This window comes from Prionailurus bengalensis, chromosome B3 (assembly GCF_016509475.1).
Source record: "Prionailurus bengalensis isolate Pbe53 chromosome B3, Fcat_Pben_1.1_paternal_pri, whole genome shotgun sequence".
Taxonomy (NCBI): Eukaryota; Metazoa; Chordata; class Mammalia; order Carnivora; family Felidae; genus Prionailurus; species Prionailurus bengalensis.
The window spans coordinates 27,865,063-27,878,294 of NC_057355.1; the positions used below are offsets into that span (position 1 = coordinate 27,865,063).

At 39.5% G+C, this 13,232-nt stretch overlaps 1 protein-coding gene across 1 annotated transcript in view; it reads right to left on the minus strand.

Moving 5' to 3' along the window:
• Nucleotides 1–13,232, minus strand: part of OCA2 (OCA2 melanosomal transmembrane protein) — a 504,528-nt gene that overhangs the window by 395,574 nt on the left and 95,722 nt on the right. The window contains exons 3-4 of the mRNA XM_043554904.1: nt 4,846–4,944; nt 1,674–1,862 (exon numbers count right to left, since the gene is read on the minus strand). Of these exons, the coding sequence (XP_043410839.1) occupies nt 1,674–1,862; nt 4,846–4,944 (288 nt within the window). The remainder of the gene's footprint in view (nt 1–1,673; nt 1,863–4,845; nt 4,945–13,232) is intronic.

Consider the following 13,232-nt stretch of genomic DNA (forward strand, 5'->3'; position numbering starts at 1 on the left):
ATATACAGCAGAGTTGACAAACCAAAATATGTGTTCAAAGTTTCTTTAATGATCATACATGGTAATTTTTAGACCTGTTAAAAAGAATAGCACTAAAATTTTTAGTTCAGTGGCAAGCTCAATGAAACTATTCTATGAATCCTAGAATATAGAGCAATTACAGAAAGTAAAGTTTAATTTTTCCATGGTACAGGACAGTTGAAGAACCTGGCATCCTCTGGAGCTGTGAACCAACCAGTTGAGGAAGGATGTCAGGGCTTACTGTCCTGGTAGCCCATGGGACCAGATCCCTATTCACACACTTTCACACTATTCACATAATTTCATAGCAGATTCTATGGCCAAATATTTATCATATCTATGCAGACAGCTGAGACCAGTCATCATGAAAAAAGCTACACATGGCTGGGGAGCATACTGGGAAATGATATCTTCATAGTCAAGCACAAATGGGGAATGTGGGGTAACATCCCTGCATACCCACCTCAGCTTACAAGTTGCATGACCCTGGGCAAAATCCTTAACCTCCATGAAGTCCCTTTCTTCATCTATCTCTCAAGATTGCTAGGAAGATCAATAGAATAATTGACAGTGGGCCTCTCTGGGAACAGTCAAGTGTACTTTGGGCATACAGATAGGTACACTTGTAATCAGCCCTTCAAATAGCTTCAGAAAAGACAGTTCCCCTAATGTAGACAAATAATAACACTAGTGTCTGATATCTACATAGTGTCTTCTCACCTATCAGTGAGGTTTCCCACAGACCATCTTAGCAGAAGCCCACACAGGCTTCTGCTGTAGTGAGGGACACTCAAGGTGAAAAGGAGACAGTTGCACAGAGGTATCTGACTCTGCTGGTCCCTCAGCTACCTCAGAACATATCTGGAATGAGAACCTGATTACCAGGGTCCCCAAGCCTTATTCTGTCCCTGGAGATGCCACTTTCAAACATGTTGGTCTCAATATGAACTTTCCTTTAAATAAATGTACCTATGGAAGCCCAGAAAACAAAGCAGGGAGAGTAAAGGTGCTCCAGCAATAGTTGGCCAGCTTGCATAGTCCTCTACAATGCTCTCAGCCCTCCCACACATATGCATGCCTAAGACCTCCTACACATGCATGAGCACAGCCTTTCCACCACTACTACCACCAACCCCTTTCCTCACATGTGCGCAGTCTCAGGCTCCCAACTCACACCCAGCCCAACAACACAGTTTCCTGAAAGATGCACCCAACCTTTTTAATAACATGCTTTATCACTAACTTCAAGGGATCATATCATCTTCTAAAACACCATGAAGACTGCTGAAGTGAACTGATTCCATCTGCAAACGTCGAGGTCATGAAGACCCCTGAATCACAAACAGGAAGGAGTGTAGGATGTTAGTCATTTAGGTTTGTAATTGGGCTGTCTTATAGCCTCCCAGATCCATGCCAATTAGCAGTGTCACCTTACATATCTTCCAGGAACTGGAGAAAAGGTTAAAAATCTTCCAGGAAAAGTGCATCCTGGCCAAATATGAAAACCCTTCCTCCTCATCTTCACTCTGTCACTTGGGAAGGATGTAGTGAGGGTGAGACACCCGCCCCCCACCACAGTTCAGTCCCAGACAAATGGGATGCTCTGTACAACCATCACCCTGTTCCAGTGCTAGCACTTAAAGTCTCCCTACCTCAGTTTCAAAAGACGGGACCTGATGTGAGCACTGTCCAGAAGCTCCCCTTTCTCTTGGGAGGCAGATCCAGAGGAACCAGCCAAGTCTTTGCTCAGCAGAGATCCTCCATCCCACTCAGCTGAGCTGTTCCCCCAAGATTCTTCAGCAGTGATAAACTCTGGATGGCAAATAGGCATGCCCCAATACCTGGAAAGCAAGACTTTGTAGTTATTTTCACAGAAATAGTAGCATCTCCAAAACAAGATTTCATTTCAGTGGTGAGTGTGAAATGTGGAATCAATTCTAGTTTTTAAAAGGACCACAGACATTTTAGTGCTGTCCAACTAGTAGAAATATGTCTTTCTTGACATCATAGGACACTTATCTTAAGGAAAATCATTTGGGGTAACTCAAGTCTTCAAAATGAATTGTGGACTTCCAAGAAACATCAGTTTGTTCTGAATTTGGAACTTTACAATAAAGCTATTTCTGTCTCAGACCAGCTCCAGCTCATTTTGATAATTGCTTTCTCTTTGATTATGTTGCAATTCTCAATACCTAGTTGTTATACTTGTCCTATTGCAGAGTGAGTGGTGTAAACCTTTCCTCTTCTATATAGTTATCTTTCTATAATAGAGCTATAGGGAAGATGATCTACCTGGCTTTTCCACCCAGCCTGTACATGAGCATGAGCAGGAGTGGAGAACATTAGTGTTGGACTAGATGATCCCAAGGATGGAACCTATATCTAGAAGGATGATTCAAGAGGAATCACAAACTTTTCTCAAAATTACATGTAGACATATCCATTGACTTTTAGTTGAATCTTTGGGCTTCTGAACAACCTGCTCAGTACAGATGTACTTGAGTCTAATGAGGTTGCATCAAAGCCCAGTGTTTTCATGTATTGCTTGGAATACTCATTGGATCACAATATTGACATAAAAGGCCATGAACTTAGAAACAAATGATGGCTCTCAAGCCCAGCTAGCTCTACAGGACATTGTGATTCTCCTGAATACCCATAATTGCCTTCAAACTGGTTCACAACAAGAAAAAAAGTAGTCTTATTCATACTGAGAAGCCCAAAGATGCAAATTAGGCTGTGTGAAACCAATATGTAACAATAATAAATGATGCTGACAGTGCTACAAACTAATCAATACTGAAAGTATACAGTTTGTGACCAGGAAATACTCATGTGTAAGGAATAATATCACAACACCCCCACCCCTAGCTGGTGAACAAATACAACTGTAACCAAAATTGGAACTAAGGAAACTTCTTTTAGAAGCGGCAACAGGGCAGCTAACGTCAGTATTTCTAGAACAATGCTGTGCAATAGAACTTTCTATGGTGGATAGGAGTGTTCTCTGCCCTATCCAGTATGGTAGTCACACGTGTTCATTGGTCACTGAAAGTATGTAACTGAAGAACTGAATTTTTTATTTTATTTAATTTTAATTAATTTGACTTTGAATAACACCTTGATGTGTGGTAACTATGCTGGTCAGTGCAGATGCAGAGCATGCTCTGACCCTTGTACCATCAGCTGCACATACCTGCTTTCAAACCCCTGAAAAAAAGGGTAAAAAACCTGACTCATGTTCTGCTCCTCTGAAGTGGTTTTGTGACATGAGGCACAGCTTGGCATCCCAGAGCATGTTTCTGCACTCCATATGCCCAGTACAAATGCTGCACATTATGCTTTTCCAATGAAACATGGGTTATAAAATAATGTTAATGGTTTACCAAGTAATTCAAAGGAAAACATTAAGGGAATAAATGTATGAAGTGTTTGTTTTCAAAGTTATTTATTAGGAGAAATGGAGAAAAAATAAGTTATCTTCCTGGTTTCAGGGACTGTGCTGGACACTGGGATGTAAGATGAAGACACAGGCTGGTAGGCATAACCATGGAACATATGGGCATATTCTGAAGTATAGGCATAAATGTGGTGTTGAGAGCTCAGAAGAGGCATTAACCCTTGAGGGAGTTGGTGGGGAGATGGGGGGGACCAATGTTTCATAAAAGAGGTGACATTTGAGCCCCTTTGAAGTTGAATGAGACTGCTCTGGAGAGCCAGAAGGGGAGGAGGATCCTCTAGTCAAAGGGCTCAGTGGGAACCTTTTAGAGAGACACAGCTTGTCATCAGGAATCTTCTGGAGGAAGCCAGATTGTCTCTGAACTTGGAGGTGATAAATCTACATTCCTACACCCTATCTAAATGGGGTGAGTCTTTGGCAAGTGAGACCAGGAATCCACATGGTATACAAGTACCCAAAAGAATTTTGGTTTACTCTGTAAAATATGAAGCCCCACCCCCATGCAGACAGGCTGCAGATAAGGCTGGAGAGAGGGTGGGCAGCTCCTCAGAGTCTGGGAGGGAGATGAGTGCAAGTAACACAGCAGCCTGCCTGCTGATGCAAATGCATGGGGTCAGAGGGCAGGAAAGGAAGGGCCCATGACAATGCCACTAAGTTTGTAATGTATAGGGAATCATGGGATACTGAGCAGGTGGTTTGGGCTTCCAAAAGTTGTCCACAAAAGGAAGAAGAGATGAGCTTGGATACCTAGGCCAGGGCCCTTCATTCTAGGGGACAGAGTAAGTTATCCTCCAGATCAGCTCTGCTCAGAGATTTCAGAACCATCATGGTTTGTCCCCAGTAGACCTTCAAACTTGAAGGAAGTAAAGTTTTCTCTTACATCATACATTTTTAACCTCATTGCTATTGTCATTTGAGCCAGGTAATTCTTGTTGTGGGGAAGTGTTCTGTGTATTGTAGGATGTTTAGCAGCATCCCTGGCCTTTACCCTTAAACGTCAATAGTACCCCTTCCCCAGCTGTGACAACAAAAGACATATCTCTGGACAGTATCTTATTCACCCCCAGTTGACAGCCCTGGCCTGGTAAGATGGCCCATGAGAGCTGTGTACATCATGAATGTGCACATGTATTATTTAATCATTACAGGGTTATGCTCATGGTTATTTGGAAATTCATAAGCCACACAATACAACTACTAGAATCATGAATATTTACTACATTGAATTGACAAAGACCTGGCAGAGACCAAACAACATGTCAGACAAAAATTCATACCTTAGGAAGAAATTTTCTAGCATAAGTGACAAGGGAAATGCTCAGAGATTTCTTAATTTTAGAAGAAGAGAGTGGGGGAAAACTCACCCTTTCTCTTGTGAGGAATTTCCCAGCAAAGGGGTATTTTCTGTAAAGCAGGGGTCTTTTGACCTGGAGTTGGAGAACTGAGGTAAAGAAGAGTGAGACCTGAAAGACATAGTGAAGGAAAAGGCATCACCAATACAAAGACAATTGTAATTGGGGGCTACCTCCAAGAACATGCCTGTGATTCAGTAATCATACAGAAGTTATACCTGAATTGTAAAAAGCAGGAGTTTTAGGAGACACAATTAGAAACAACTCTTCTCCCCAGCATAAACCAGGTTGGAAATGCAAAGCAGAAACTCACATAGAAAACCAGATGCTGTGGGATTGATACTTTTAGGCGTACTTTAGCATTAACAGTAGATTCCAGCCACCTTTGCCATCCCATACAGAGCTTTTCATGGAGAAAACCATTCAGAGTCTGATGGGCCTTTCTATACTTAGAAAATTCTACTTCCTAAGATCACACATTTTAAATATCTTAATGGCTTCCCATAAAATTCCAAGAAGCAGAAGTCAGGGCCCATGGGGTCAAAATGAAATGATAAAATGGCAGGGAGGGGTCTCTCAGGGTTATGCAAGCCACAAATGAAGCAAAGCAAAGGTTCACACTGTGTGAGACCCCCTTCCACTGTTCTGGCCTATACTAGAGGAAAAGCCACCATAAACTTATCCAAATAGGAGCTTTTGATATGGAAAGAATTGCACAGGCACAACAGAGCCCACAAGCTGCAGAAATAATTTTCATTCCTAACTGTTGGTAATATGTCATTTTACACACTAGTGCATTTTCTTTCCTAAAGGAAACACAGAGCTGCTGTGGATGCCATGAAACACTCACCCAGGGAAATAATAGTACTTCAGATCATAAATGCAAAACAAAACCAAGAAAAATATTTCCACCCCCTTTCTCCCTCTCATTCAAGCATGCACTTGTGATACAGACAATAAGACTCAGTCTCTTGGATAAATAAGACCAAGGCCCCAAGCTGTGTCTAACAATACCTACCACTCCATGCCAAAGTCAGGAAAGGAGTCTGTCTTGGGCCACCAAGTGTTGTCTGAATGCCACTTCTGGGCAGCCCTGAGCACTTTTAATGGGAAACACAGATGACTGAGGACTCTGTCTGCAGGGGCTTTAACAGCCAGGGAGAAGAGTATGGCAGAGAACAAGGTATAGAATAGATGCCCCAACTAGCAGAGGAAATAAACAAGATAAAAGATTAATTCCATTTGAGGGATTTAATTAGTGCCCTTTAGCTATTCAAACTGGGTTACACTATTAGTTGGGCTTTTAAAATTTTCATGTCTCATAACTGTAAAAGAATAGGGCCTCAGGTACATTTACAGAAATGCTTCAATGAGTCAACTAATATCCAGTGTTTTCTGTTACTCTCTGGGGTGGTTTGTTACATAGCACTTCTGGGAGAGGTGACCATTACAATGACCTCACTCACACTATTTAACCACTCTGAGCTTCCATTTTCTCAGATGTATAATGCGGATAAAAGAAAAAAAAAACTCACTAAATAAGTCACACTAAATTAGGACACATAAATGGAAAGCATGGGGCTTAGCTATTGATTCAATGATTTCTATTACACTTAGCCTCTTATGAATGGCTGCCATGTCATTTCCATCTTGTTTTATCCGGTACCTTAAGTGGCACCCAGTTCAATGGAAGTACCTAAATACTTAATAATGAATTACTTAAATCCCATTAGTTGTGGCTTATTTGCATGAGATGGCTTTTTGACTCCGTGAAACAGTTTTCTAAAGCATTAAATCAGTAATGAGCTCAGAATCACCACTGACCCTCTGAAGAGCAGAGAATACTCAAAAGGGTGATGTGCTATTGCTCCTTGGAAAGTACTATCCACAGGCTCTCAGCACAGCTCACAGTAGAACCACAGTGTGCAATGCTGAGAATTCACCTTGTGGCCATGAAGGAAGAAAATCAAAGTAGGGAAAAGTCAGAAATATATTTGTATTTTCTCTGGTTGGCACATCTGGCTGATTTCATTATTTAACATTTCTAGTGCACTTTGTGTACACATAGTATCTTATAATTGTAGTTAAACATACAGAGAATAGTTTCTAGGCTTTTGATTATTGAGTTATGATTCTAAAGAGCCAAAAATAAAATGTTTCACTAGTAAATTTCCCATAAATATTTCAGTATATTTCAGAAATTTAAAACTTAATTTCACACTGTCGACACATTATTTTCCATTGTTCCAAGTAAATTTCTTTTTGCAAAGAGGGGAAGCACAGAGAGGCCTTCAGACCCTGTTATTGCAAAGGACCCCTGACCTGCTGTCCTGGAGAATAGAAAACTCACAAACCACACATAAAAAAGATTCAGGATTTCCCAAGAAACACAAATTCCAGGGTCATTTTGGCTTAATTAAGGTAGAAAATATTGATGAAATATTGATGAAATATTCCTGACCTTTTCTCCTTCTGATAAAAGAAATCTCACTGACATTTTTATGACTTCACATCTAAACCAGGGTGCTTTTAAAATTCACAAAATTCAACAGTATCCATTTTCCCTAGTGACTCAACAACTGTGGATATAAATTTGCAAAATTCATATATGCTTGTAAATTTAAGTGGCCAATACTTATTTAAATAACTTAGAAACTAAAGAAGAGGATAACAGATAAAATGAGTGTATACAGTTCTGTAATTCAGAGATGCCAGTTGTGAACATTTAAAGACTCTTAACTATAGAGAACAAACTGATGGTTACAAGAGGTGGGGGAGGGGGTGGGTGAACTAGGTTATGGGGATTGAGGAGTGCACCTTTTGTAAGGAGTACCAGATGATGTGTGGAAGTGTTGAATCACTATCATATACCTGAAACTAATATTACACTGTATGTTAACTATACTGGAATTTATTTTTTTAAGTTTGTTTTTATTTATTTTGAGAGAGATCGAGAGCAAGCAGGGGAGGAACAGAGAGAGAGGGAGACAGAATCCCAAGCAGGCTCCACACCATCAGTGCAGAGCCTGATGTGGGGCTCAAACTCACAAACCATGAGATCATGACCTGAGCCAAAATTAAGAGTCAGACACTTAACTGACTGAGTTACCAGGCGCCCCGACAATACCGGAATTTAAATAAAAACTTTAAAAAAATTAAAATAAAAAACTTCCTTTCAGTTTTTTGCTACATATACATGAATATTTTTATTTTTATTTTTTTTATTTTTTATGAAATTTATTGACAAATTGGTTTCCATACAACACCCAGTGCTCATCCCAAAAGGTGCCCTCCTCAATACCCATCACCCACCCTCCCCTCCCTCCCACCCTCCATCAACCCTCAGTTCTCGGTTTTTAACAGTCTCTTATGCTTTGGCTGTCTCCCACTCTAACCTCTTTTTTTTTTTTTCCTTCCCCTCCCCCATGGGTTCCTGGTAAGTTTCTCAGGATCCACATAAGAGTGAAACCATATGGTATCTGTCTTTCTCTGTATGGCTTATTTCATTTAGCATCACACTCTCCAGTTCCATCCACGTTGCTACAAAAGGCCATATTTCATTTTTTCTCATTGCCACGTAATATTCCATTGTGTATATAAACCACAATTTCTTTATCCATTCATCAGTTGATGGACATTTAGGCTCTTTCCATAATTTGGCTATTGTTGAGAGTGCTGCTATGAACATTGGGGTACAAGTGGCCCTATGCATCAGTACTCCTGTATCCCTTGGATAAATTCCTAGCAGTGCTATTGCTGGGTCATAGGGTAGGTCTATTTTTAATTTTCTGAGGAACCTCCACACTGCTTTCCAGAGTGGCTGCACCAATTTGCATTCCCACCAACAGTGCAAGAGGGTTCCCGTTTCTCCACATCCTCTCCAGCATCTATAGTCTCCTGATTTGTTCATTTTGGCCACTCTGACTGGCGTGAGGTGATACCTGAGTGTGGTTTTGGTTTGTATTTCCCTGATAAGGAGCGACGCTGAACATCTTTTCATGTGCCTGTTGGCCATCCGGATGTCTTCTTTAGAGAAGTGTCTATTCATGTTTTCTGCCCATTTCTTCACTGGGTTATTTGTTTTTCGGGTGTGGAGTTTGGTGAGCTCTTTATAGATTTTGGATACTAGCCCTTTGTCCGATATGTCATTTGCGAATATCTTTTCCCATTCCGTTGGTTGCCTTTTAGTTTTGTTGGTTGTTTCCTTGGCTGTGCAGAAGCTTTTTATCTTCATAAGGTCCCAGTAATTCACTTTTGCTTTTAATTCCCTTGCCTTTGGGGATGTGTCGAGTAAGAGATTGCTACGGCTGAGGTCAGAGAGGTCTTTTCCTGCTTTCTCCTCTAAGGTTTTGATGGTTTCCTGTCTCACATTTAGGTCCTTTATCCATTTTGAGTTTATTTTTGTGAATGGTGTGAGAAAGTGGTCTAGTTTCAACCTTCTGCATGTTGCTGTCCAATTCTCCCAGCACCATTTGTTAAAGAGGCTGTCTTTTTTCCATTGGATGTTCTTTCCTGCTTTGTCAAAGATGAGTTGGCCATACATTTGTGGGTCTAGTTCTGGGGTTTCTATTCTATTCCATTGGTCTATGTGTCTGTTCTGGTGCCAATACCATGCTGTCTTGATGATGACAGCTTTGTAGTAGAGGCTAAAGTCTGGGATTGTGATGCCTCCTGCTTTGGTCTTCTTCTTCAAAATTCCTTTGGCTATTCGGGGCCTTTTGTGGTTCCATATGAATTTTAGGATTGCTTGTTCTAGTTTCGAGAAGAATGCTGGTGCAATTTTGATTGGGATTGCATTGAATGTAGAGATAGCTTTGGGTAGTATTGACATTTTGACAATATTTATTTTTCCAATCCATGAGCAGGGAATGTCTTTCCATTTCTTTAAATCTTCTTCAATTTCCTTCAGAAGCTTTCTATAATTTTCAGCATACAGATCCTTTACATCTTTGGTTAGATTTATTCCTAGGTATTTTATGCTTCTTGGTGCAATTGTGAATGGGATCAGTTTCTTTATTTGTCTTTCTGTTGCTTCATTGTTAGTGTATAAGAATGCAATTGATTTCTGTACATTGATTTTGTATCCTGCAACTTTGCTGAATTCATGTATCAGTTCTAGCAGACTTTTGGTGGAGTCTATCGGATTTTCCATGTATAATATCATGTCATCTGCAAAAAGCGAAAGCTTGACTTCATCTTTGCCAATTTTGATGCCTTTGATTTCCTTTTGTTGTCTGATTGCTGACGCTAGAACTTCCAGCACTATGTTAAACAGCAGCGGTGAGAGTGGGCATCCTTGTCGTGTTCCTGATCTCAGGGAAAAAGCTCTCAGTTTTTCCCCGTTGAGGATGATGTTAGCTGTGGGCTTTTCATAAATGGCTTTTATGATCTTTAAGTATGTTCCTTCTATCCCGACTTTCTCAAGGGTTTTTATTAAGAAAGGGTGCTGGATTTTGTCGAAGGCCTTTTCTGCATCGATTGACAGGATCATATGGTTCTTCTTTTTTTTTTTGTTAATGTGATGTATCACGTTGATTGATTTGCAAATGTTGAACCAGCCCTGCATCCCAGGAATGAATCCCACTTGATCATGGTGAATAATACATGAATATTTTTAAAGTCAGCTTCAAATATGCATGTGTTCAGACATATATTCAAATATATAAATTGCTTTGTCCTCTCTTCTAATTGTTTAACTTAGCTATGTCACTAGCATTTCTGTTATTAAATATTCTTCTGTAATGTGATTTAAATGTTGGCATCATATTCTATCACATGGATCACCACATAAGGTTTAACGTGATGGAAATGTTGGAAATTTAGGGAATTTCTACTTTTTTACTAATATAAGTAACAAGCATTATGAGAGTCCTAGTAGATTTTAGTGTGTGCCTCCAAAAGTTCCTAGAAGTGGAGTCACTGGGTCAAGAAGAGTCTTGGTGCCTATGGTCCATAGAGAGCCTGCCCCCTTTACTATGCCTTCCAGTTATAGAAGGGAACAAATCCCTGTCCCCAAAGCCCTGGGTATTAGCCACATTTTAGATCCTTAAGCAGTAAATTTTAAACAGCCAGAATTAATTCAGGTCCACCATTGTCAAGAAACCTTGCTGCATTATTGTTAAGATCTATTTGTGCCAACCTACAAGATGGACAGTGTTGGTAATACGTTCTAGCCCTCCCCCATCTATAATAGTTTCCATAGGCCCAGACACCCTAGTTCTTTATAGATCCAAACATTTGGCATTCCTACAGTGCTTATGTCATTTTATTGAGAAAAAAGTATTGAAGAATGTTAAAAATATTGAGGGCCTGATATATTAACACTTCTGAGAAGAGTCACACTTCTAAAGGCCAGACAAGAGACAATGATTAGTACAAAGGACACACTGGAGAGGTAATGGTTTGGTTATCAGTGGTAGAGGAAGAGGTTTTCTCTCAGTCTTTCACAAGCCCTATATCATGTAGACATCATCAATGCAGGCACAGAAGCTAGCTCTACCTGACAGGGAACCCAGAGCCAGTAACAAGGAATACAAAATTCTGCTACTGCCTTCATCTATCTCTCCCTCTCTTTCTGACTCTTGTTTCTGTCCTGTTTTCATCCTGGATTCACTGGTCCAAACTACATTTCAAGAAGGTAAAAAGCAAATGAGCAGGCTGGGAAAAGCTGGGTTTGCCACAAAAGTGATCACACAGAAAACAGACAAGTGTGTTCATTGACAAAAAGCAGACCTGAGGAAGGAAAGTGAGCAGGGAAGCTGCCATGTACTCATGTGCCATTTTTCAGAAGGGTTGGGAGGATTCAATAATTCCTCACCTAAATATAGTCAGAGCTTCAGACAGTCTATCATTGTTCTGCCCAAACAGGGCCAGGCTGCTAAGTTTAAATAACGGCAGAAAGGAGAGCCTATAGCCCAGGCTGCTCAAAAGCAATGTTTGTAATCAGCTGTGAATGAAGAAGCAGGAAACATGAGAGCAGTTTCCCACTTCTTCAGCCTAACACTCCACTAGTTATTTTCTGCAGGATTTAAAAAATAAATTCATAAAAATAATTATAAATCTATGTTACTAGGTACACGATGTATAAAAATGTAATTTGTGATATCAATAACAAACAGGGGCATAACTATATAGAAGTATAGTTTTTGTATGTAGTTAAGTTGGTATCAATTAAAATTAGGTTGTTACAATTTTAGAACATCATATCTAGTTGTCATGGTAAGCAGAAAGAAAATATTATTAAAATATACACCCAAAACATGAGAATGGAATCAAAACATGTCACTATAAAAAAACAACTAAACACAAAGTAAGGCAGTAATGAGGGAAATAAGACATAAAAAGCTATAATGCATACAGAAAACATAAAACAAAAGGCCAAAAGTAATTCTTCTTGTATGAGTGATCCTTAAATATCAACATATTAAACTCATTAATCAAAAGGCATAGGCTGGCAGAGGGATAAAAACAAAACAAAAAACATGATTCAACTATATGCTGTCAATAACAATTACAAATAATATGCACCAAACATCAAGCTCCAAAAGATATGAGGAAAACACTGACATAATTGAATGGATAGATATCTCTACAATAATGGTTAGAGACTTCAATGTCCCACTCTTAATGATGGTTAGAAATCAAATAAAAGATACATATAGTACTGGAGGCCTTATACAACACTATAAACAAATTGAACCTAAAATACATACACAGAACACTCTACCCAAAACAGAAGAATTACACATTTTTCTCAAGTGCACGTGGAACATTCTCTGAGATAGACAATATATTATGCCATAAAATAAGTTTTAATAAATTTTAAAACATTGAGATCATACAAAGTATCTTTTCCAATCACAATGGAATTCACTAGAAACTAATAACAAAAAGGAAAAATAAAAATGCACAAATATGTGGAAATTAAACAAAACAACCAACCAATGGCTCAAAGAAGAATTCAGAAGATAAATTAGAAAATCTCTGCTGTGAGCTGAATTGTGTCTCCCCTTCACAATAAAAAAAAAAAAAACCTCATATGTTGAAGCCCTAACCCCCAATACCTTAAAATATGATTATTTTTGGAGATATCTTTAGTAGGCAATTTAGTTAAATGAGGCCATTTGGGTGGATCCTAATCCAGTTTGACTGGTGTCCTTATAAGAAGAGGACATTTGACACACAGAGAGACACCAAAGGTGCATGTGCACTAAAGGACAACAGTGTGAAGAGGTAGTAGGAAGGCAGCCATCTGCAAGCCAAGGAGAAAGGCATCAGAGATAACTAACCCTGCCAGCACCTTGATCTTGGACTTACAGCCTCCAGAACTATGAGAAAATAAATTTCTGTTGTTTAAAGCATCCCATGTGTGCCATTTTGTTATGGTAGCCCTAGCAAAC